Source organism: Lynx canadensis, chromosome C1 (assembly GCF_007474595.2).
Source record: "Lynx canadensis isolate LIC74 chromosome C1, mLynCan4.pri.v2, whole genome shotgun sequence".
NCBI classification, from domain to species: domain Eukaryota; kingdom Metazoa; phylum Chordata; class Mammalia; order Carnivora; family Felidae; genus Lynx; species Lynx canadensis.
The window spans coordinates 52,810,617-52,837,567 of NC_044310.1; the positions used below are offsets into that span (position 1 = coordinate 52,810,617).

Here is a 26,951-nt window from a genome sequence, read left to right on the forward strand (position 1 = left end):
AACGTAAACTGACCAGAGAAAATGCCTTTGTTGGAAAAAAATTTTCCTAGGTTTATTGCTTTGGTAACACTAGTGCTTTACTTTTGTAGAGTCATGAGATTTAGAGTACTTTAAACAATTTTTGTGGGATTTCTAAAGAAGCGTTATCATTACTGGTATTCAAAAATAATTTTGTTGCCCTTGGTATTTCTAATCTAATCTGTATTTTTGCTTAAAAAAAATTCTAAAAGAAGTGATGGATGCCCCTAATTTAATGGCATGGAAAGGAAATGGTTCTACAGTGCTGACATCTGACATTTAAAAACGGAAATTTTACTTATATTTTCTCACCATATTCCTCCCTTTCATTGGGTTATATCCTATTCTGGTTGCATGCTGTCCCAGGTATCAGTTTTGAATTGGGGAAATGGGATTTGAATTCATGAGTCTATAGTGTTGGTGCTTGTTTTCGTAAGAGTATAAGTTTCATGTATTTCCAAAAAATGTTTTTAATTCCATGATTTTTTTTAAGAAACCCCTTTTGTAACAGAAATGGCTTATTAATGCCTGTACCCCATCTGCTTGAGAAGAATGGGGGTACTTTCAGAACTTTGCTTTTATCTTTTTCTGCCTTTGTAGTAACTGTAGGGAACATTGCCCCTCTCTTACCTATTTTTTTTTTCGTTTTGACTAGGTAAAACTAATGCCGTGAAAATGGACTCTATCATTGCTAGAATTGTAATTACCCGGCTTTCAAACTTCTTAGGCATTTTTGATACATCTATCAATACCCTCACAACCAATTAACAACTGAGAGATCAGAAATGCCCCTGTAACCGTCCCTTTCTTTCAGCTGTAGACCTTCCATCTCCCCCCGCCCCTTTTTTGGGTTTATTACAATAGCAACAACAAAAGTCGTTTATTGAGTAGTTACATACATTGGCTACTGTAGTACTGAGATAAAGGAATATCTTATTAATACTAACAATAGTCCTATAAGGTAGAAGTTGTGGGCAGAGGGGAGTCTTGGAGTTAAGTAATGTGCTCTGGGCTACTCAGCTACTAATTGGCAGAGCTGGGATTTGAATCCACAACAGCCTTTGACCCTAATCTTCACGTTCAACAGTATCTTATGTGTTACTTGGCTAATAATGGGTCTTCTGTCGCTGCCAAATTATCCTACTTCAGGTCTGTATCAGATCAGTTTATTTCTCTGCTCTAGAACATTGCTTCAAAGGGTCCCTCATACTTGTAACTCTTCCCAGCCTTGCTTCTATATCCTCCATGATTTTACCCCAATCATCTTTTTCATCTTGTTGTCTATGATTGATAAAGATGGGCTAGAGTAAAAACAGAGAAAAAGATGCCTTTGAGACTAACATTGATATGATTCTATAATTAGGGTCATTTGGTGTCCCCTGAAGTAGCACAGTGCCTGGCAGGAAAAGATTCGGGTATCCTTTGTAGTCAGGATCTGATAGCACAGAATCTTACTTTTGAACTTAAAATTGCACTCAGCATTTTACCCTGTAGTTTAATTGGAAGAACTGGGGGTGCTTCTGTGCGGGTTTCTGGCAGCTGAACAATTTAGCATTTCCTGGGGCCATTCGATTTTTTTCCCCATCTCACCTCCACAATGGATCTCAACCTTCCTTCCTAGAGGTTGAAGACTAGCGATGTGTGTGTGTGGTTTTTTTTTTTTTAATTTTTAAAAAACCTACTCATTTTTGAGAGAGCATGAAGGGGGGGGAGGGGCAGAGAGAGAGGGAGACACAGAATCTGAAACAGGTTCCAGGCTCTGAGCTGTCAGCACAGAGCCCGACATGGGGCTTGAACTCACGAACCGCAAGATCATGACCTGAGCCAAAGTGGGATGCTTAACCTACTGAGCCACTCAGGCACCCCAAAGGCTAGCAACTTTGAAATGATATGGGAAAACTTAGCTTTAAGAAAGGACATTTGAACAATCAAAGTCATTGACAAGATCTTAAAAGTCCATATGTATACATGTAGGGGGAAGAGTTAATTAGGGAAAGACCACGTTTAAAGAGTGAAAATATTGAGACATACCTTTTAGTTTTATTTAGCTGGTTAAGTCAAAGAGTAGTACTAGGTTTTTCCCCAATACTGTTAATGGGTCATCTCTTTCCTTGAACAGTTAATTGGGCAAGAATGAGCTCAGATGTGTGTCAATATTACATCCTTTTTTTTTTTTAAAGGAGGAAGAATGAAATAAAACATTTTTTCCTTGAGCCTTATTCTCTAGGAGGAATTTCGTTTAAAAAATGGTCTGAGGAAATCTTATTGGCAGTTAATTGTATATCACATTGAACTATTTCTGTAATGTAGAGCAAGTCTGTTCATCACATGGAATGTTTCTCCACTGGCTTCATTCCTTAAACTTGGTATTAATGCATTGTGGACAAAGAGAAAAGCACCCTTATTTAATGCCACCCCAAAACCCTTTAAAAGGAAATCCTCCCAAGCTCCAAAAATCAGACAGCTGTGGGGACTCTAGTTCACTGCAGTCTGATGCAATTCTGCTGACATTAAGCAAAATGTTCACCTGCCTGCATTTTCATAGTGTTTATGGATTCTTCCAATTCTTAATTAGGGTTAAAGAGATTGGGAAGGGAGGAATCCAGGCAGACATTTAATTTGTCATGAACAGAGTCCCAGGACTTGAGATGCCTAGTGAATATCTCTGCCTTCTACTGTCCATTTGCTTTCATTAGTGACTAGGGTAAATGTGAGTGTATATACAGGGTACAAAAAGTCACGTAGGTATGTGTGCACATGCAGGCATGAGAGAGGGACAGACTAGAACAGTTACAAAGAAGGCTGCCCGAAACTTATTTGGGGAAGGTAAACAAGGCCAACATGCACATAAACTCTGGCAGAACTCCTATCTCTAGAAGTGTGTTTAGAATGCATTTCCGCTTATTAATTTGCTTATTACCCACTGATGTCTCTTTGTTGCTCAAACGTAGAAAAAATGTTTGCTACACCAGTACAGGCTTAGTATGTTTGTACATGGACTGATTTGGTTGATGATACTATTTCTGTGGCTGGAAAATCTTTCATGTCATGGTTCTGGTTAATACCAGACTCTTCTGCCAACCTAAATACTGACCACTTCTGCAGAGCATATTAGAAGGTAGCTTTTATACCATGTAGTCAACAAGGATGTGCCTATTACGTACTGAGAATTCAAAGATAAGAATCGGTCTTTGTTCTAGAAACTCACAAGGTAGCGGACGTAGGAGGTAGATATGTAAACAAATTGCAGTGCATTCTGTTACAGTAGTGCGATATCCGCACTGCAGAAAAATCAGAAAAGACTTTCCACAGAGCCTTAATGGTGCACTTAGCAGGAAAACTAGAGGCAAAGTATGTTCTAGGCAGGGGAAGAAGCCTTTTTTTTTTTTTAATTTATTGATTTTTGAGACAGGGAGAGACAGAGCATGAACAGGGGAGGGTCGGAGAGAGGGAGACACAGAATCCGAAACAGGCTCCAGGCTCTGAGCTGTCAGCACAGAGCCTGACGTGGGGCTCGAACTCATGGACCGAGAGATCATGACCTGAGCCGAAGTCGGCCGCTTAACCGACTGAGCCACCCAGGCGCCCCGGAAAAAGCCTTTTTGAAGGATTCTAAGAATTCCCAGTAGGGTGTTTCTTGCATGGCATATATACCATGAGTTAGTGCCTCTTTCGTGTGTTCGTTAATTGGGTGGTGCTAGGTACTGGGGGCACCGTTGGAACAAAACAGTCTTGCTCATGTGTCATACATACCAAAATGGAGGGACAGACAGCAAGGCCTAAATAAAGTCTAGGACATGTCAGATATGAGAAGGGACACTGGATTGCTATTTTGTATAAAATGGCATTTGAGCAAGGAGGAAGCAAGTCCATGCCAAGGCACAGGGAACAGGAAATGCAAAGGACCTATGGCTGAAAAGTGCTCAGCCAGTCTGAGTAGCAGCCTGGAGGCCAGTGCATCTGGAGCAGATTGAGGCAGGAAGAGGGCAGGAGAGCAGTCAAGGGCATGCATGACATAGGATATGGAGGTGAGCTTTTACTCTGAGTTGATCGGTAATCAGCTGGAGAGTTTGGACCTGCAAGTGGTAAGAGCCTTGGACTTGAAGTCAAATGTGTCTGAGTTCAGATCTTGCCCTGCCACTCACTAGCTCTGATTCCTCCTCTATAAAGGAGGCTTATTATTTTTACTTTGAAAGGCTGTGTCAGAAGGAGGAGGGTTAAGACAGCAGCTTCAGAAGGTAACAGGAAGAGGATTTGTTTCTATTATCAGTGTCTTGTAGAGAGAGGCAGGGTGTCAATAAGAGGTGAATATGGCGGGGTGGAGGGGGAGAGGCAATTACTTGAGTCTGCGAAGTCGGAGTTCTGAGGCTTTGCAGCCATTGAAAAATAATGCAAATACTTAGTTAGCCAGGCTCCACAAACTAACTCTTGGACCCTTGATACAGCACCATTTACCCTGCCTCTAGGTTTGAAGCTGTGTATTAATAAATGAAGAATTGGCAAATAGTTACCTGCACTGTTCTATTTTAAATAGTTTTATTTAGCAAATTAACTCTTGGCTCAAGAATGCAGTCTAACCATGCCATTTGTAAGCCAGTCACCATATTTGTTTTTTAAAGCATTAAAGAATACTATCCATGCATGGTGTGATCTATTCATGAAATATAGTTGAGAGTTATAGGATACGTTTTTCCCTTCTTTCATTTCGTCTCTGTGACTTTGTACAAAGTCTCATTAGTAGAGAAAATTAAAAGTGCAGGTGAGGGGCTATTGGCAAATGTGAATCCCGGATCAAAAGCAAGCAAAACTACCAACCTTCCTGCTATCTCCCCTGCTCTGCATATGAGGCTTTAATAACTCCTGCTGGGACCGAGGCTCCAGGTAACTTTGTCTCACATTGGGTCAGATGTCCCTTCTTCCTGCTGGCCACTACCCACAACTTCTGCTGCTTCTTCCCTTTTCTCCCTGGCATTGGGAGCTTTTAGGATAGGACAGTCTTAATACTAAGGCTTCTAGATTCTAGAGCCTGCCTCAGAGTCAATCCAGAGTCTGTGTTCACTAAACAGAAAACGAAGTTGGGCCACGAGGGGAGGGTGAGCATTTCCAGAACATTTAGCTGAAGGAGGCTAAAGCTAGGACAAAGGAAGCTTATTCACTGCCGCAGAAGTTTGGGGGACTGAGAGACCTCAGTCCCAGATTTGAACCCTAGCCTCTAGGGAAGTCCAGAGTTGTAGGAAGATCAGCTCCATTGTGCTGTGGGTTGGATGTGTGACTTTGGAGGAAACTGCTTGGTCCTGGCAAACCTTAGTTCCTCTTTTATAAAACAAGGATACTCACATACCTGTCAGAGTGGGGGTAAGGCAGAGGTGGTACAAATCAAAGTGCTTTCCTGCTTTTCTTCCTCCTGTCCCCTCGGGAAGCCCCATCCAAAGCTGCTTCATCTCTAATCCTGAACGTGGTGACTGCAGGTGGAGAGCAGCTGTATAGTCTGAAGATTTGGAATATGCCCTCCCGGTCCCCATTTAAGAGGCCAGCAGTAGTGGGTATTTCTCTCTCCATCTCCCTCCCTGTTTTTCCTTCTTTTACAGACATTTCTTTTACCTAGATCATACTTTAAAGTACACTCCACAGAAATTTGGGTTTATACAGAAATTCAGTATAGAGAGACCATGCTGACATTTCAGAGAGAGAGAGAGTAGAGGTATTGTGTTCTGAAAGCTTCCCTGGTGTAGAACTTCCCAGTGATTAGTAGGCCGTCTCCATGAGAACTACCTCAAGGATCCTCACACTTGCCTCCCTTGGGTCTGTGGACTCCTTATCTATGGAGGTGGGGCCGAGGAACCTGCATTTCATAACAAGCAAACCAGGATTTGTGTTGTGCCTCTCAAGTTGGATAACCGCTACTCCAGTGATGGGAATTCAATCTATGTAATATGGAGCACCTGCTATGTGCTGTCGCATCCCTCACATAGATAGTAAGTCCTCGTAGCTCTGACGATGAGGCAGATACTAGTGAGATAAGTTTGCGTTCTGTAATGTCACCCATTTAAAGTGTACAATTACGTGGTTTTTAGAACATTTCCAGAGTTGTGCATCCATCAGCATAATCGAATTTTGGAACATTTTCACCCTCCCATAAAAGAAATCTTATTAACTATTAGCAGTCTCTGCCCAAGGTAGATATTCTAACACCCTTTTTTAGGTAGGGGGAAATTGAGGCTCTGGACACTTCAAGCAACCTGCCTCCAACCCCACAGTAAGTAGTGGAGCAGAGTCTGACCTCCTTGCTTCCAGATCCCATACTCTTTCCACTATACCATGCTCCCTTCCAGGAACTGAATCCAAATTAAATATTTACTTGGGGAGAATAATGTGATGTTCTGGTTTTGTCCTTGTTCAGTAGTTTTGGGTAACATATTTTTCCTTCCTGTTCCAACTGGCATTTTGGGGTAACTAAGTCGGGTTTAGTGTTTTAGTTACATATGCAGTACAGCCAGATTTTTAAAATTACATGAGAAATCAGCATATTAAAAATGTAATAGCAGCAGACTGCAAACTAGGAGAAGCCAGTATCCAAAGTGTCCTATCCCTCTTTGGCGACCTATCACATGACTTCCTTGAGACTTAGTTTCCTCTTCTGTCAAATGAGTGAGTTGTATCCATTTTTTTTTTTTATTTACTCAGTAAGCATTTATTGGACATCGATTGGTGATTATGCTGGATATTTAGGGAAAATGATAACAATTTTCCCACTAGCTTATGCTTAATTGGGCAAAAACACCATGCCAGACACTGTCCCATTTAATTCTAACAGCACACCTAGGAGGTGCTGATTATCAATCTGTCCTGTCCCTGCAGGATTGGAGGTAGGTCGCTTAAATTTCCATGAGGAAAAGGCCCAGAAAGTTTAAATAACTTGTGCTGGTCATGCAGCTGAGAGAGTTGAGGTCTGGATGATTCCACAGCCCAGACCTTCACCCCCACATTCCTCTCCAGGTGAGCATGGGCCTCCTGTGAGGTCACTACCAGTGCCTATAAACAATTACCTGCAATATAATACGAAAGTTCAGTGATAGCACTAAAGGGGATTTAATCATTTTTGCCTCTGGGGTAGGCCTGGGAAGGTGTCTCGGGTGAGCCCTTGGATTCTGTTGAAGGTAGAGCCAATTCGTACATTTCTTCCTCTCCTGCAGCCCCTCGGGTGTGTACCCCATTAGGTGGTACCATCAGTAATCAAGGGGAAAAGTCATTTTCCCAAGGACCCTTCTTGCATGTGGATTCGTAAAGCAATCTTAGGAAACCAGTAGGTTGAGCCTGGGAGCCAACCTTGTAAAGGCACTGCAAGCTAATGTGAAAGACATTTCCTGGAAATAGGGACTTTTAAATTTGTCTTAATATAAGGCTTCAAAAAAACTGATGTAGGAGAGTTTCTGACGTTGGGATAGGGATGTGGGTGATCTCAAATGACTTTTTTTTTTTTAAGTTTATTTATTTTGAGAGCGAGAACGAGTAGGAGAGGGGCAGAGAGAGAGAAGGAGAGAATCCCACCCAGACTCCGCGCTGTCAGCATGGAGCCTGATGGGGGCTTGAACTCGTGAACCGTGAGATCACAACTTGAGCCAAAGTCAAGAATCGGACACTTAACCAACTGAGCCACCCGGGTGCCCCTCAAATGACTCATTATTCCTGGGAGTAATTGTTCCTTTTGGAGGATTTTAAAAAGTTACCATTTATTGAGCTGTTATTGTATGCATGGAATAAGTGCTATATCTGCATTGAACCTCACAAACCCCCTGTGAGGTAGCTATTACTATTACCTCCTTCTTACAGCTTAGAAAATGGGGACAAATCTAAACTCTGAGACCACCCATTTGGTAACAGGATTTTTGGTGTGTTTTTTTTTTATTCTCCTCTCACTATTTTTGTAGCCCTAAAATTTGAAGAACATTTCTAACCAGCATTTATTTATTCATTAAAATTACATTGTGAATCTGAGCCCAGAGAGCCATCATTCATCAAAATGTTAGTTAATAATTATTGAGAATCCTGGCATGTGGTGCGGGAGCCTTCACAGGCTAGGGTTGTTACCATGGTATTCGATATGCGTGACAGGCACCCTTGCTGGGAGAGCCTGAAAAACGATACAGGCAGTTGGACCTGGGAGACATTTATGTAATCATATTAGCATCACATTTATTCTGAAAAGGCTAACTGCTTTGATTCATGTCTTAAACATCCACATTTAAACTCACCATTCTCAAGATTGGTTTTGTCTATTGAAATTTTCATCTTAAAAAAAAAATCCTTTGACTACTTGGCTACTCCTCCTGTAGCAAGTTTCAGAGATAGGTTTGTTCATTCATATATATGTATATATATGTTTATATTTATATATTTAGCAATTCAGATCTCAGCAAACGTAGTTTTCTTGAAACATCCATCCATATGGCAGAAATACCTAGCATTAGTTGCTTCTCAAATTGGTATTTCAGTAAAATTCTAGCACAATAGTAGAATAGAAATTTTAGGATCAGTGAGTTTTCTATAATCCAACTCAGTTTTCCATTTTCTAGGTGAGGGACACTAGACCTAGGGAGGCTAAATGACTCACCACCCCCCCACCCCTGCCATAGAACTAGTTTGTACAGAGCTGCAGTTTGATGTTATTAATTACTCGGGTTTTGTGATATTTCAATTTACAGTTCCCATGCTTAATGATTGTACTGAAAAAGTATCACTTTCAAATAAGACTTTGCCAGAATTGCATTTATGAAAATTCTCTTTATTTGGATAGGATAGCAGTGAACATCTTATGCGAGAGACAGCCCAAATGGCCTCCATGGTGGCGTAGTTTGAAATGTCGAAAACTCGTCTTCATCTCAGGATGTAACACTGCAACTGTGCTTTAAACCCCAGCAGTTGTTTTGCACTAAGTTATTTTTAAATTATTTTTTTAAACAAGTATTTTTCAGTCTCCTTCCTTAATATTGCTCTGTTGTAAGTGCTATTGGGATTGCACAATTGAATAAAACTGTCCCTCGGAGGATTTTTATAACTTTACGGAGGAGATAAGACACATGGGAAACTTCAGGTCACGGTCCCTCAAGTGTCATGCTAGATGATCCAGTTCATTTGGCTCTTAGGATTGCCACAGGCCCTTGGGATAATAACTGGTTTCTAAATGGCCTAGATTTTTTGCCTTTGTGAGAAGTTAGGAAAGTGGGTGCATGGCTCTGAGCACGTGGAATATAAACATTCTTAAATCACCTATTTCATCATTGTCACTTCCCAGCTAAAAATCCTTTTAGCAGCTCTTTATTTCTTGGCCAACATACATTTATTCATTTACTCACTCAAAAACTATTTACTAAGTGCCTACCGTATGCATAAAATCCAACTTTTCTTTCTGGCTTGAAAAACCTCCATAGTCTAGCCCTATCATTCCTGTTCCATTTAGTTCAGTTTTATTTCCCAAAGCTCCCCTTGTGAAACTGTCTTTGTATCATAATTACTGATTTCAGAGTCCCTCTTTAGAATACGAGCTTTTCTGGGAAAGAAGTAATGTCTTTATCTTTGGACACTGCATTTCCAAGTATATGGGGCCAGTGGATAGTAAGCTCTTCAGAAAGATTATCTTGAAGCCAAGGGACCTAGAATGTAGGGTCTACGTGGGCAGGGATTTTGTCTGTTATACTCATTCTTGCATCCCCAGCTTGTAGAACACTTGCCTGGCCCCACGTACTTCGTACTATGTGCCAGGCCTTCTCTGTGAATGCTCTGAAATGCTCTCACCCAAGCTCTCAACCTCAAGCCCCGTCTCTTTGGAGTCTGTCTCCCGTAAACCCCCCCACTCCAGCACCTTGGGCCTATGGCAAACACAGAATTCACACCAAGTCTGTGTTGCATTGTTGACCACTCTTTATTTTTAATTTCTCCTTCTGATCAGAGAGTGAGCTCCTCGAGAGTATGGGGCCACGTCTTACATGGTGTCTGACACCTTCAGAAAGGACATGACTGATTGTGTTATTAATTAAACATCTTTGCTTAGGTCTGGAAGGTTAAGCATTTCAGTGTTTCCAGTTCCCTTTGTCCTTGAGGGCTGGATTCCTAAAGACCTGCGCATTTGAATGGGTTTGTGCACACGCAGAACGCTTGAATATTGAAGCTATACCCTTAAAGTGCCACCAGCTCCCAAGAATAAATGCACGGCCACTACATAACCCCTCTTTTTTCTTTCAAGGTGAAACAAAAAAGTAAAAGGCTTAATGGAGATCTAGGAGGTGGAGAGTGGAGGAATTAGGAGTTCGAAGAGTGGAAGCAGGGGAGTGGAAATTTGGCACCATCTACAAAGCGTTTGGGCAACTCAACTTTCTGCTTCTGAGAGGTTGCCATGCATTGTCATGAATATTACTTATAATCAAGTTACATTGGCTAAAGGCTGAGTCTTTCCAACATGTGGAACTCATTTGCTTGCCTTTTTCTCTCTTAGTCTCTTTGAAAGCCAAAACAACAACAAATAACAACAAAACTCCAGTAACCCTTCAGAAGTTTTATTGTATTTAGGGGGAAGTGTTTCCGGCTTCTTTTGCCTGTCTTTGTTCTCTGGGTTCATATTTACTTAGCCACTCTTTTGGTTTTGAATGCTCCAACAGGAAATCAAGTGATCAAGACCAGGAATTTTGCTTGCTAACATTATTGCTTTAGATTTTCCCTGCTAAATCAGACTACAGGCTGTTCCTTTTCCCCTGTAATTTCTTTTGAGGGATAGAGTTGACCAAAACAGGCAGCTCTTTGTAAAGGTGACACTTGTCACTGACTTGTGACTTTCCCACATGCTTTTTACTATTCAGAGCTCATGTTGGCTTGAAGGGTGTTAAGTTAAATGGCATCAGACTAAGAAATTGATAATTTGAGTTCTTTTGCGACCCTGATCCTGAAGTATGCAAACGGCTGTGTGTGTATGTATTTAGAGCCCAAAGAAGACAAAGAAGGAAAAACAGAGATGGGGCGAGGGAGTCTCTGTTAATAGATTGTTGAAAGAAGAGGAACATATTTTATCTTGGAAGGATACCTTCCTCCTTGTTTAAATTTTTAAACATTCATTCATTCATTCTAGCTGGTTGAGTAAGCAACCAAAATCATCCGAATGATTTAAGGCCTAGATTAATGGATAAGCAAATGCTTATTCATGCTCACTAGGTAAAATGCCCTGTGCTAAGAAATCATGGCATGGACCAATTATCAAAAATTTACAACAAAGTTAGAACCTAGAAATCCAAAAGAGTAGAAGAGAATAAAGTAAAATGTAAATAGTAGTTTTTACTGAGTAGTCAGACAATGGATTTTTTTCCCTTATTCTTCCTTTGCAAATTTTCAAATTTTCGACAGTGAACGTATTCTTGAAATTGTTGCGTAGAGTCTTTGCTGCAGAAGGTCAGAGAAGGGAGAGATTACCATCAGTGGGAAGCTGTTAAGAATGAGCTAGGACTTCAGTTTGATACAGGTAATTTTGCTCCCCCTGTACCTCCAACTGTCATGGAATTACTATCATTCAGAAAATATTCTTAACAGATTAACAATAGAGTAATGATAGAATATCAAGATAGCATGTGAAATAAATTCATAATGTTTTTAGTGCTTTTTTTTTGAGTGAGAGTGGATGAGGGGCAGAGAGAGAAGTGGCGGTAGGTGGGGTCAGGGATCCCAAGTAGGCCTCATGCTCAGCACAGAGCCAGATGCAGGGCTCAATCCTATGACCCTGAGATCACCACCTAAGCCAAAATCGAGGGCCAGATGCCCAACTGACTGAGCCACCCAGGCGCCCCTAGTGCAGTCTATTGAAATGCCTTTTCACGTTCATGAGGTTAAGTGAGTTAATATATGTGAAAAGTACCTAGTGCCAGACAGATAGTAAGTGGTAGCTGTTATCATTTTTTATATATACAACCTTAAAATAAGGAAATCTGTTGGGCTGGGAAATGTGTACCCAGTGTACCATTTGCACAGGGTTGTCTGTTGTGTGCTGATTAGTTTTAAATTCCCAGTCCCCATCTCTTCCTCTGCCATGCTTTTCATTTCCTACGCACTGCCCTTTGTCATGAAATGGGAATAGCCCTGTTTCTTCCAAGTCACTGTGGTGTTCAGGATCTGATTTTTATGGTGAGGATCAAGCATAAGCCCTTGTATTTATTTTTTTTCAGTGAAAGCTCTCAGGGTAGTGATCTAGTTTTTTGTGGAGTTTAGTTGTAACTGAATGTATGCCCCTTTTCATGAGTGTGGTTACTCTGAAGAATGTTCGTCCTTATCCATTATAAAGGAAACATGCTCCATTTTGAGATGGGAGTGGGGTGGGGAGGAAAGAAGATCTATTCTAGATTCAATATTCACAGGGAAGCCCTATTCCTATTTTGGGCACTTTCTAGATTTTGAATAACTTTTCTCTATTAAGATGGTATTTACGTAGGGGCACCTGGGTGGCTCAGTTGGCTGAGGGTCCGACTTAGGTGCAGGTCACGGTCTCATGGTTCATGAGTTTGAGCCCCGCATTGGGATCGCTACTCTCAGTACAGAGCCTGCTTCAGATTCTCTATCCCCTTCCCTCTCTGCCATTCCCCTGCATGCGTTCTCTCTTTCACAAATAACCGTTAAAAAAAAAATGGTATTTACTTAGAAGACAATACATAAACTTTAGGGTAAGGCAAATTTAACATCTAGACTTGGCCACTTTCTTAGTAATGTTCAATTGTGGACAAGTTAGAGTGTCAGAAGCTCAGTTTCCTCCTCTGTAAAATGAGTACATAGTAACTTATATGAAGGGTTGTTGTAAGTATTAAATGAAATATGTTGTAAAGCACCTGAATCCATTCTGGGCCCTTGATAATATGACAACATAATTATATGTAATATACCCCCACCCCCAACACATGTAATTAGAACAATACTTGTATATTTGAAAAAAAAATTTAATGTTTATTTTTGAGAGAGAGAGAGACAAAGTGCAAGTGGGGGAGGGGTAGAGAAAGAGGGAGACACAGAATCTAAAGTAGGCTCCAGGCTCCCAGCTGGCCACACAGAGCCCAATGCGGGGTTTGAACTCACAACCCATGAGATCATGACCTGAGCCGAAGTCAGATGCTCAACCTACTAAGCCAGCCAAGTGCCTCTAGGTTATTTTTTTATTGTGCTTTTTAGCGGAAACCTTTTCAGTACTCTTGGAAAACTATTTTCTTGAGCCACTTATATCCAGAATGAGCAAGTTTAGAGATTTGAGAAAATGACCAAGATTTGTAGCACCCGATTCATGATTTCAAAATGAAGAATGATGAGCTTCCACAGATAAGGTCATTTTTCTGGACCTTCCATATGTTTAACAATGTAAGGCTAAACAATCTGGTAAAAATCAGACAATGTCTAATCTGGGCAGGAGGGATCCCTTAAAAGCCTACTGAAAGATTATGCATGAGGTGTGCGTAGGGGAAAATAAAGTCATTGTATGTTTTTTGTTTTTTGGGTTTTTTTTTTCCTGCAACACTTAAATTTGGTTGCTGTTAACTCCCTGCCCAGAGATTGTTGGAGTTTGTTGTAACGACAGCACTTTGTCTTTTAATGACTAATGTTGGTCAGCTTCTTGACATAATGGTGGTAATCTATATTTTCCTCCCCTTTGGCCACAATTCCTAGAATCCTAGGAAGAGATCCAGAGCTGAATGAAGTTATTAGTTAACTGTCAGCCAAATTGGCTTGCAACAGAGACCTGTAAACATCAAGAGAATAAGCCTGTGAATAAAAAATCAGTTCTGCGTTTTCTTAGCAAAGATCAGGGAGGGGAGACAACAGAATTTCATTAGGCTTGTAGAGGTATTCATTTCTTCACTGTGCTGTTGTGCTATACCATTCATTTAAATATCTAGTTAAGATTTGGCAGAGCTGTTGGAGGCGTGAAGGTGGAACCAACTGTCTGGACTGACCATCTTATTAAACACTCATGTAATTGTTCCTGTTCCAGCAAAGCAGGTTCTCTTGCCATCTGTTAAGCAGGCTCAATTAAATACATTTGGGACCGAAAGAGGTGGCAGATAGGAGTAGGTGGAGTGGGGACAGAGAATGACTGAGGTGCAACCCTTAAGAGGTAGGGGGGGACATAGACGCACATGCGTGCCCATCCCGGGATATTTTTCCTTCTCTTACAGTAGAGGTAAGGGGAGTTGTATTCAATTGTTACATGACTCTTTCATTTCTAACTTCATGAGTTGAACTTCCTCTCTGGGGGAGGAGGAGGAAGGCAGTGCTTTAGGAAATAAAAGAACAGAATATGCAAAGAGGAGATTTGATTAAATTGTGTTGTAAGTTTAGAATATGCAGGCTGGATGAAACTCCCATAAAGACACCTTTTTTTTTTTCTTGCTAAAAATTCAAGTTAGTACAGTGCCACTGGATGGGAAGCTCAAGAACTGAGTAATGTTACATACTTAGAATATGAGGGAGCAATTAATATGTAGCCTCAGGGAAGGCTCATCGGAGACCTTATCTGTGAATTACTAGGTGATTCTACTTGGTACAGTCCCAATTTCATCTAGATTACTGATTGGGTATAGATTTTTGAGTATTTATAGTATTCTATCCAGTTAATAGATTCTTTTCCCTTTTCTATGCATAAATAATTTTGAAAACGTAGGAAAACATTTGACTAGGGTTATTTTAAAGAGACTGCCTAGAATGTATGTTTAAATTTATTTTAGTATAACATACATACAGAAAAGTACACAGAGGTGCCTGATGAATTCTCATAAAAGTGAATACATCCTTATAACAGGCACCCGGATCAAGAAATGGAATATTGCAGCATCCGAGAAGCCATCTTCGTGCCCTGTTCTGTTCATTCTCCCACAAAGGATAACCACTATCCTGACTTCTGACAAGATAGATGAGCTTTGCTTGGTTTTGAATTTGCCGTAAATAGAATTGTACACTTCGCATTGTAGTGTTTGGCTGCTTTCACTTAATATTATGTTTGTGAGTATCACCATGTCGATGCATGTTTGCAGTTGTGTGTTCGTTGCTATCGCTGAACATTTCATAGTGTGAACACACCACAGTTTGTTCTGGTGCTGATAGGCATTTGGATATTTTCCAGGTTGGAGCTCTCATGAGTAGTACTGCAATGAGCATTCTTCTGCTTCTCTTTTGATAAATATATGAACACATTTCTCCTCAGTGTATGCCAAAGATGGGAAATGCTGGGTCATGGGATATGCATCTAATTAAGTCTAGAAGATACTGCTAGCTTGCCAAAGTGTGTATTAATGAGAGAAAGGTCATTTTTGTCCAGAGTATTCTGTTCTCATGAGCATAAAAATGAGGTATCTTGTTTTCTTTTGATTGTGGAAGTAAATTGATAAAGAGGATTCAGTGAAATATTTTTACTTAAAATAACTTTTTAAAACTTCTCACCCGTTTTTAATGATCTTTTCACCTTACAGTAAAACCCGTTTTTACTTACAATATCTGAGAATGAGAAAGCGTAATGGGCAGAGGCAGGCAGCATCTTTGCCTTTCCTTCCAGAGATTTGTACACTGGGGGGAGTTTCTTCAGACTCCCTCCAGGTTGTGCTCAAATTAAGAGTTCAGATTTCTGGAATTGTTCTCCAGGGAATTGGGAGATACCTTGGAAACAGAGGACAGAATGTCCACCCCGCCCAGCCGTACCCTAACCCTGTTACAGTGAGCAAATCATCCAAGAGCACCAGGCAATCTGACCTGTTAGGGTTGCTCACCATTTTCATGGTTTAAGACAACTTCATTTTCATTTTTCAAGTGCCTGTAACAATCAAGAAACTCAGCTTTGTATTCTCTTCCTTCCACAACTTCATGTAACCAAACAAACCTTTGGCTGGGGCTCTTAGTTACTCCACTCACTGGTTTGTGTGTGTGTGTGTGTGTGTGTGTGTGTGTGTATAGACAGACATCAGATAATTAGATACATGTATTGTTATTCCAGCACATTATATCCTGCTTAAAATGGTAGGAAAAAATCCCCAATACTCATTTTTTCTACATGCAAGTATAGGATTCCTAGATTATTCTGAAGAAAAGGTGATGGGAACAAATTTCATAGCTTCACTAAAATCAATGCTTGTTTTTAACGCAAGCCCTGGGTTCAGACCTCAGCACTAGATTTTTTTTTTTTCTTTTTTAACCTGTGATAACATTTTCTAATGTTTGAGCTGTAGCTTTCAGTCTGTAAAATTTGGATTCACATCCTTGCCCTGTCTGCCACATAGGGTTACTGTGGAGATCAAATGTGATCCTTTATGTGAAATGGTAAACTATAAAAGAACTAAGCCTAAGCCTTTGAGAGCTTGGCTTAGCAGGCCCTGCATTTTAAGCTAGAACTTGACCTACAGAGTAGTGAAAACTTACTCTGTACCTTGAGATCTTGTGCACACACACAAGTCCAAACTTTTAACCTTGCACCAGACATGGCTGGCTGACCTGTTGAGTCGTAAGTTCCTTGTCCAGGTCCTTTTGGCCTCTACCACCCCTCCCCTGCTTGGGGGAAAAGAGGGGCAAAAATTGTTGGCTTTGGTGATAGCCCCAAACTATTACCCTTGCAGGTGATTTCACTTTCTGCAGGTTAGAGGGTTGTATAAAGTAGGTAGTCTGCAGAATTAGTGCTGTTCATATCTAAAACATCTTTCTTGCTTTTTAAATTTTCTTTTATCTATCTAGCAGTTAAGTGCAGAGAATATAAAAACGCTTCTATGGCATAGAAAGATCTGTATGAAAGCATTGGCGATCATTATCGATAATTGTTAAAATGCTAAATGAGTGAAGCAGGGACGGAAACACAGCCTTGTGAACACTTCCCAACATATATGCCTTTTTACAAGTGAGGAATTTTTATTTTAACCAAAAAAAAAAAAAAAAAAAAAAGAAAGAAAAAGAGAAGGATATGATCTTATTCTTCATTAGGTTTGGCTGTTGGTGGGCGGATGTGGTGTGCTTCCCAGGGCTGTCTCGTGTGTTCTTCCATCAGTCACCTTTTGGACGGGGGGCACCTTTCCGGACAGGCCACATAAGGTCTCAACTGGAAGATCACAGCCAGAAATAAGACAACTGGCGACACTCATCGAGATCTGGAGACACAACATGAATTGTGTTCATTTTTAGTCAATGTTCTCATGGTGCTGGGTAGGTTTTGAAAATCAAATTGCATAAAAATACGGAAGATGGTCTGGGAAAGTAGATGGCAGTGACACAGACTCAGCTTCTAAAAATGTTATAATCTATTAAACTAATAATTTCTGTTGCAATCAGAAAACAGAACTTCAGGTTGTAGGAATGAGGTTAACAAGTTTCTAATCCCTTTCCCAAAACGGGATCTTAGGGTTCAGAATACTAATGCCCCTTCATGATAAAACACTGCCAGTGAGGTCTCTAACAGAACCCAGTAATCAGATGCATTAAGATATCTGCATCAAAATTAATGAACGAACATTCACACTAAGAGGCTTAATAAAGACTATAAGTACCCATTGGTTGGGGTTAGTATTTACTCCCAAGTAAAATCCGGTCATGTCATATTTTGCTAACAAAGGTGTTATGTGAAACTTCTGATTTGTAGAGCCTTTTGAGTGATGGAATTGCATGTAAGGTACATATATTTGGGTACCAGCTCCTGACAGAAGTGTTTTTTAATATATGTCAGGCAACCATGTGGCAAATTCTCAAGAGATCATAGAGTTAGGAGCACCAGATCTCGAGTCACTCTGCCTGGGTTCAAATTCCAGCCTTGCCAAGGGACTCTGGGTAAGCTATTTAACCTCCCAGCGTGTTAGTTTTTCATCTTTAAAGCTGCAGGAATTTTCTTATAAAGATTAAATAGGATGCACATATAAGGTACAATATGTGCATTGCATTAGACACGCAACAAACCTGCTTCTTTTCTCTGTGTAATGGAGATAATAGTGCTCATCACAAAGGTGTTTTATGAGATTCAAATAAGTAAATAGATATAACATGCTTAGAATAGTGTCTGCCTATAGTAAGCATTCATTACCTAGTAGAACTTTCCTATCAATAGAGACGTTTTTAGGGAAGAAAGAGAAAAGAGACATCTGTTGAATGAATGAGTAGTGCCTGGTAAAATTATGATAATTCATAATTAGACATTTGCAGACTGTAATTCCATCCCATTCGGTCACAATCCTCCCCCCCCCCCCTTCCCCAGCACCTTATCTTTCCTCTTTTGCACAGCACTTGGTAAACTTGGCACTTGTCTTCCTCACCACAACCATGCAGGTGTGTTAGGCTGTCTGGGAAGCTGTCCCAGATGCTGACAAACCCTTGGCCGTAGGATAGAAAGAAAAAAGAGAAATTTTGGCTAATATCTCCAGGTCTGACTCCTTACTCATCTGGAGAGTTCAATGGTATCTTTAAAGTTTTAGGATAAATGAGGAGCCTGCTGCTTTTTTTTTTTTTTTTTTTTGGCGCCTCTAACAGATACGTATCTTGGATTCTAATTTCTTCAGTTTGTTATATATTAATCTCTAGTGATTGCTCAGTAATGGGTAGGGTCTGGTAAAGTCCTAAGTCTGCAGAGAGGTTTTAAACACAGGCCATGTATGGAGGGGGTGGGTACTAGCTAGGCAGAGAGCAGTGGAAGAGCGTGTGTGCTTGTATGTCATAGTTTGGACTAGTGTCCTGGCACGGCTGTCCCATTTCCTGGCATGTAAGAACTGGATCTTAAGGCTGCACATATTTGGCAAGCCCTATTATGTTACCCTCCCAAGGGGGTGCTTGGGTAACGAAGGTGATAGATAATATTGGGTAGGTACTGGTGGGACCCAGGGACATGAGAAGATATGGAAAGAATCCCTTTTAAAGAGCTTTATTGCGTTAAGAGTTTAGTGTCTGTAAACAATTACAGCATTCAGGGAGTGCAGAATTCAAATGAGAAACACAACTTTGTCAGATTATACCACTTGGATAAAATGGCATGGGCTCCGGAAATCTGTAATTAAATGTATTTTTGAAAATGAAAAGTATAGTGTAACATCTGGTTTATTTCACTACGGAAGTGCCTGGGTATTGCTCATGTAAGTGTGATTGACTTTGACTGATATTTGGATTTCTTTGTGTAAAATAACTATTTTAATTAATTTTTTTTCTGCTTGATTCTGTTTTGTAAACAAATTATTCATGTGCACACACACTGTCATTAGAAAATGGCTGTCTTTAATGTGGAATTTAAGAAACAAAACAGATGAACATAGGGGAAAGGAAGGAAAAAGATGATAGGGAGGCAAACAATTACAGACTCTTAAATAACAAGAACAAATCGAGAGTTGATGGAGGGAGATGGGGGCAGGGGGAATGGACATTAAGGAGGGCACTTGCTGGGATGACCACCGGGTGTTGTATGTAAGTGTTGTATCACTAAGTTCTACTCCTGAAACCATTATTACGCTATATGTTAACTAACTTGGATATAAATAAAATTAAAAAGAAAAAGAAAATGGCTGTCTTTAGAAGAACTAATGTTTGTTTATTTTCTTTCTGTTGCAGCGGATATTCAACTCCTTTGTTTACACTGAGAAAATCTCAAATGGAGAAAGTGAAGTACAGCAGGTAAGAGATTATTAGCACTGGACATTCTCTTTGTCTTGCTTCTGGTTACGGCTTCAGTATTCTCTGCAGGCCATTTCCTTGTGAGGTTCCAGCTGTTTTCCATGTGATTTCATATACGTCTTAAAGCATAACGGTGCCAAACTTACACTTGCAGTTCTTACAGGTAGTTGAAAAAATGGTTCTATGGATGGTGTTTTGCTATTTGGGTTATACTTTGGAAATATTATTTAATTCATTTTCATTGTTTCGGAGCACCCGGGCGACTCAGTTGGTTAAGCATCTGACCTCGGCTCAGGTCATATCTCACGGTTTGTGGGTTCGAGCCCTGCATCGGGCTCTGTGCTGACAGCTCAGAGCCCCGGAGCCTGCTTCAGTTTCTGTGTCTCCCTCTGTCTCTGCCCTTCCCCCATGTTCGCTTGCTCTCTCCTCTCTCTCTTTCAAAAATAAACATTAAAAAAAAAAATCATGGGGCACCTGTGTGGCTCCGACGGTTGGGCGTCCGACTTTGGCTCAGGTCATGATCTTGTGGTTTGTGAGTTGGAGCCCCGTGTCGGGTTCTGTGCTGACAGCTCAGGGCCTGGTGCCTGCTTCGACTTCTCCCCCCCCTTTCTCTCTCTCTCTCTCTCCCCCTCCCCCCCTCCCTCCCCCCCCCCCGCCATCCTCTGCTCATGCTCTGTTTCTCTCTCAAAAATAAACATTAAAATTTTTTTTTAAAATATATTTTCATTATTTTGAAAATTCCTGAACTACTCATATTTAGAAATAGTAGAAATTGTTTCATCTGATAGAAGAAGTTCCCAGGTGCTGGAATCACACCGATAACCCAGGTCAAATTCTGGTTTTCTTACTGATTCCATGACCCCCAGTAAGCAATTTAGCCTTTTTGATCTATAGTTTCTTGGTCTTACATAAGGGGAATACAGTTTCTGCTTTATGAGCTAGTGAGAATTAAGTGAAGTAATGTCAGGTCAGTGGAGAATAAATGAAATCTTTTCTGTGGAAGATTCTGGCATAGGTGCAGCTCAGTAGATATTGGTCTCTTTTGTTCTTTTATTTTTCTTTCCTCCTCTTGTATTTCTTCCTTTGCTTCTTTCCTTCCATCCCCTTTCAATGCTGTGTGGGGTCAAAAAGTTCTGAGGCCAGATTCTATTTACTTTATTTATAGCTGCCTTCAAATGGACTGCTTCGTAAATTAAAACATAGTGTTGGTGAACTTGGTCATAAATAATTGATCTGTGCTTGAAAAGAAGGGTGGTAAAGAGGATTCTGGGTTTTAATTTCAACTAATCCACCAACTTCATTACACTATGCGACGGTCAACTGGTAATTTGAAGCGAGGTTGGAAACTTAAGTAAAAAACACGACCAAGCTAAAAACCAAAGTGTAGCAGAGTGCTTCCATAGACTAAAAAGACAACTATAGTAAAACACATAATAATTCAAACTCTCTGAGATTCTGCCTTTATTTTCTTCATGGAAAACAGCTTGACTTGATCACTTTAGAAGCACCAGGCAAGAGGAAAAAGCCTTGTGTCATTAGAGTAAACTTATTTATGGGATAGTTATTTATTTATAATAAATTACTGTGGTTTAATCTTGAAGTTCAGCATTTCCTGTGTTCAGACATTAAAATGTTTTATTGGTTTCTGCAGGTTAAATTCAGAGGATGTAAGCACTTCTGTACGTATTCTTTTTCTTAGCATTAGATATTTTTAAAAACGAATGACCCTACGTTACAGTGAATATAATGTGGTTTGCTCTATCAAGTCTTATCTTTATCATTCCGGTCTTGTTTTTATTCCAGCAAACTGAAAAGTGCTTTTTAAGGTCATGACATTGAAAAGGGTTTTTAGGGGGGAAAGATTTCTACACAAAGCATGTCTGAGGGAACTTTTTGGGAGACCAAAGGCCACTTGATAACATTTTAAAGAAACTGAACCAGGGATCTCAGCTTTGGTGCTTTCCTTGAAGTAACAGATACATGTCCTTCCGTCAGCTCTTTTCAAACACGAGACTTGTTTTGTTTTCCTGGACTGATGTCATTGCTTTATTTATCTAACTGTAGAACAAATTTGGAAGCCTTTAATAACTTTTTAGAATTATAGCAATTGATTGAACACTTATGGAACACTGACGCTTACCACATTGATTTTTTTCCCTAAATAACCTTGAAGGAAAGCTATCCTTATTACAGATGAGCAGAGTGAAGCTCTAGGAGATAAGTTATTTGTAGTCATTAGACTATTTTTTTTTTAAATTTTTTTTTTTCAACGTTTATTTATTTTTGGGACAGAGAGAGACAGAGAACGAATGGGGGAGGGGCAGAGAGAGAGGGAGACACAGAACCGGAAACAGGCTCCAGGCTCCGAGCCATCAGCCCAGAGCCCGACGCGGGGCTCGAACTCCCGGACCGCGAGATCGTGACCTGGCTGAAGTCGGATGCCCAACCGACTGCGCCACCCAGGCGCCCCTGTAGTCATTAGACTATTAAGTCAGCTAGTTTTCAAAATAAGTTTGACACAAAGTTATATATTTTTTTAATTTTTTATTAAAAAATTTTTATTTTAATTTTAAGGGTTTCATTTTTATTTTAAGGGTTTTTTTATTTTTATTTTAAGGGTTTATTTTTAAGATCTGTATTTTCAGAGGCACCTTGGTGGCTCAGTTAGTTAAGCATCTGACTCTTGATTCGGCTCAGGTCATGATCTTACCATTTGTGGGTTGAAGTCCCACATTGAGCTCCATGCTGACAGTGTGGAGCCTGCTTGGGATTCTTTCTCTCTCACTCTCTCTGCCCTTCACCTGCTCGCTTGCTTGCTGTCTCTCAAAAAAAACTAAATAAAACTTTAATAAATTTAAAATTTGTAGTTCCAGTTCAAAATAGGAGTCTCTGCTAAATTTTTCTTTGTTTCTGAGTAATTCAAATGAAGAATTAACACCTACTCCTTTGTCTCCTCTGATTCTCAGAAAGTTCTTTTTTATGTTGACCCACAATGTACTTTTAACTTTTCTCCAGTCTCTCCAGTCTGCCCTCTGGAAGAACCCTGAACATATAGATCTTATGCCTCTTTTGCATCCAGTATTTGGAGAGAATTATCATGTCATTATTATTGTTAGAAGAATCATAACTTCTTATAAGATTTGTTTGATAAGCCAAAAACAGGCTGGTTAATTCAAAGTAGATTATTAACTTCTGCACTCCATTTTAGCTCAGTCTTTACCGAACCACTTCTTAGTGCATGTTTTGGTATATTTTGTAGGCTCTTGAATCCTGACTTGAGTTTGCTATCCATCATTCCTCCATTGGGGTAATGAAAACTAGAGCCTCATGGGTTCTTACCCTCCTGCCTTACTAATCAATTCTTATTGAGTGTTGGATCTGACTTGTGCATACTATATAAGTTGGCAGTAAATCTCGTGTGTTGTTAATATCTTCCTGGTTAGGAGAGCAAAGTAATTAAAACTAATAAAAACATTTTGTGATTCTTGACTCTTACCACAAAACTCTCTCTACGGTACAGAATTTGCTTTGAGTTTTCTAATTATTTCTTTTAAATTAACCTTCAGAGTGTGGCTCTAAATGCCTAACAATGTGTTTTAAATCTTTAATTAGTTCAGTATATGTAGTATCAGTGCCAAAAATCTGTGGCAACAGCCTCAGGAAAATAAAAATCCCATGCACACATTCTTAAAGGGAGCATTTGCCATAGACTGCATTTTTTTAAAACCTTGAGAAATGAAGTTGTATGAGCACATAAAGGCATTATATGAAATTGAACCTGAATCAAGAAAAAGAAATTTTTGATCAAGTGCCCCAAAGAGAGCAAAAATGGTCCATGAAACACAAAGCAGTGAAGAAGAAACAAAAGAGAAAGAGCCTCTTGGAGCATTCCTTTGGATCACTAAAGAAATCACAGGCACCTTGGACATGTTTCAAGAGTTTGGTCTAACTTTCTCCAATGCTCTAGTAATTATTTATGTTAATCATTCAATGAAATAGCAAACATATTTTCATAATGCCATATGTCGTAAAGTATTGATGTCACTGGCTGATTTTAGAAGACCTCAGAATTCTTAGGGGACAGGCAAGATCACGGTAAGCGCAACACTTCTGTGTGAGACGAATCTGACCTCGGGCCAAGAGCTTGCCTCTAGCAGTACTCTTTTCTTACAGGGTATCCGTTTAACTCTTTAGGATCTTCTTCTTCAGCATAGAAACCTGCTGTTTTCCTGTCTTAAACACAAACAAAAAACCCTTGACCCCACTTCCCTCTCCATGTACTGCCCCATTTTTTCTTTCCCTCTGAAGCACAAAGCATCACCAGAGGTGTCTATATACTCCATAAATCCAGTTTTCCCATTCTCTCTGAAACCTTCTCCAGCCCAACCAGTCCCACAAAACCTGTCTCTTTAAGGTCACCGGTGATGCCCACTTTGCTAAATCCAGGGTCCTCATTGTATTTGATGAACATTAGTACTAAGAGGTCATCCTTTGCATTGTGTTGATAACTTACACATTTGCCTACAGGATCCCACTCTTACCTCCTTGATGTTGTTTGGCATATTTCTGCCTTAGAGCTTTGCTGTGCAGACATACTTCCTCAAGGGCCTTGGCCTGCTTCAAGTATTTCTTCCTCAGACGTCACTTGCTGAAAGAGAGGACCACCATATTTAAAAATGCAGCCCACCCTGCCTGCCACACTCCTGATTTTCCTTTACCTGGATTCTACTCCCCCTGCCCCAGCAGCCCCTTATTACTTATCACTGTGGTTTTAGGGTATTGGCTTTATAAAACTAGTTTGGAAACATTCCCTCCTCCTTTACTTTTGAAAAGAATATAGCATTGGTAGTATTCCTTCCTTTGATGTTTGGTACAACACACCCAGAATACCATCTGGGCTTGGAGCACTCTTTGTGGGCAGGGTTTTGATCATCAGTTTCTTTAATAGCTATAGGTCTTTGGGTTTTGCAGCCGGGATTTAGTGAGGAGATTTGATTTTTTTTTTCCTTTTCAGATTTTCTGTTCCCTTTTGTGTCAATTTTAGCAACTGGATTTTTTCAAGAAATTTATCTTTTTCATCTAGGTTGTCAAATTTGTTGGCATAAAAGTATAATATTGTGTTGTCCTTTTAATATCTGTAGGCTAAAAGAACATAAAAATCAGTAAAACAAAATGCTCGTTCTTTGAAAAAAAAAAAGCTCCATTAAGTGGGATAAATTAGACTAACAGAGAATGAGAGAGAGAACAAATGGCAAAGCAAATTGGTGATGACCAAGTTTTTTAAACTTGAACTTGGCCTCATTAATCTTCTTCATTTTCTGTTTCACAGATTTGAGCTCTTTATTATTTCCTTCCTTGTGTTGTGAGTTAATTTTGGTCTTTCTCTTCTTAAATTGGAATTTCAGGTCATTGGTTTTTATACCTTTCTTTTTTTCAAATAGAACCATTTTACACTATAGACTTTCCTCTGAGCACTGCTTTTGTTACATCCCACAAAGTTTGATATCATGGTTTCATTATCGTTCGGTTTTTAAATATTTTCTAATGTCTTCTTGGACCCATGGATTACTTTACAGTGTGTTGTTCAATTTCCAAAACATTTAAGGTTTTCTTACCTGTCTTAACTGTTACTAATTTCTAATTTGATTTCAATGTGGCCAAAGAACATATTCTGTGTATGTTCCTTAATTTATTGAAGGTTGGGTTTTATGGCTCAGCATATGATTTGTTTTGGTAAATATACTGCATAAACTGGAAAAGAATGTGTGTTCTGCAGTTGCTGTTACATTCTTTATAAACAGGTTGATATTTCAGATCATTTACTTTGGGGCTGATTTTTATTTTCTCTAATTCTGTCATTGCCAAGAGGATTGTTAATATCTGTTTTGGTGGAGTTGTATATTTTCTCCTTTAATTCTGTCCGTTTTTGCCTTCTATAGTTTGAGGCTTCATTATTGGGCACATGCATTTAAAATTGTTTGGTCTTCCTGATGAGTTGTTGTTTTGACATTACGAAATGTTGTTCTTTATCTCTGGTTACAATGCTTCTTCTTGTTGTCTCTTTAACCTGATATTAATATGGCCACTCCAGCCTTTCTTGGCTTACGATTTGCACCGTGTCTTTTCACAACCATGAAACTACTTTCAGTGCCTCTGTTGCTAACAGTGTGTTTCTTAAACAGAATATAGTTGAGGCTTCTTAAAAAAATGTTTGTTTATTTTGAGGTGGAGGGAGGGGGGGGAGAGAGAAAGAAAGAGAAAGAGAGGGAGAGAATGAATGAATGAATGAATGAATGAATATCCAAGCAGGCTCCATGCTGTCTGCATAGAACCCCATGGAGGGCTCAATTTCACAAACCATGAGATCACGACCTGAGCTGAAACCAGGAGTCAGAGGCTTAACCAACTGAGCCACCCAGGCTCCCAGAAAATTTCTTTTTTATCTGACAACTTGTCTTTTAATTGGGAGTGTTTAGTCAATTAACATTTAATTTGATTGTTGAATTTGGTCAACTGTTTGATTTTTCATTTTCCACTCTTTTAAATTTTTTTTCAATTTCATATTAATCTATTTTAGGTTTTTTAAGCTATATTTATATTTCTTTAGGTATTTTTAAGTTTATACTCCATAAATTACCGTATACATACTTACTACAGTCTATTTGGAGTTAATATTCTGTCACTTCGTGTAACATCTAGAACTCTCACAACTTTATAGGTCCATTTCCCCACTGCTATCCTTCATGCTAGAGTTTTATCTATTGCAAACTTCACAAGAGAATGTTGTATCTTTTGCTTTAAACTGTCCAATGTGTTTAATAATTAAGAGAAAAATAAATCTTGTATACTTACCATTTCCAGTAAGTTTTCATTTCTTTCTAAAGATCATCAACTGATACTAAGTCTGAGAACTGTTTTTTAGTATTGCCTCGTAATGAAGATTTTCTGGTGACATTCTTTGTTTCTTATTATTCTTGTTCTCAGAAAGTGTATCTATTTGCCTGTTTCTTAAAAGACGTTTTTGCTTGAGACTGGATTCTAGACAGACAGGGTTTTTTGGTAGTGTTTTTTTTTTTTTCTTTTAGTGTACTAATGATGTTCCGCTGTGTACTGGGCTGCACTTCTGATGAGAAGTCAGTTAAAGTTGTTTTTGTATGTAATATTGCCCCACTCACATCCCCTAGCTGCTTTGACGATTTTTCCCTCTGTCTTTGGTTTTCAGCAATTTTACTATGGCTGTCTGGACATAGTAGTCTTTATATTTATTTATCCTCTGTGATGTTTGAGCTTTCTGAACTTATAAA

The 26,951-nt window shown here is 39.6% G+C and overlaps 1 protein-coding gene across 1 annotated transcript in view; it reads left to right on the forward strand.

Annotated features, from left to right (window-relative positions):
- The window catches only part of CACHD1 (cache domain containing 1), a 210,309-nt gene that overhangs the window by 66,536 nt on the left and 116,822 nt on the right, over positions 1 to 26,951 (forward strand). The window contains 1 exon segment of the mRNA XM_030325973.1: positions 19,585 to 19,647. Coding sequence (XP_030181833.1) covers positions 19,585 to 19,647 — 63 coding nt within the window.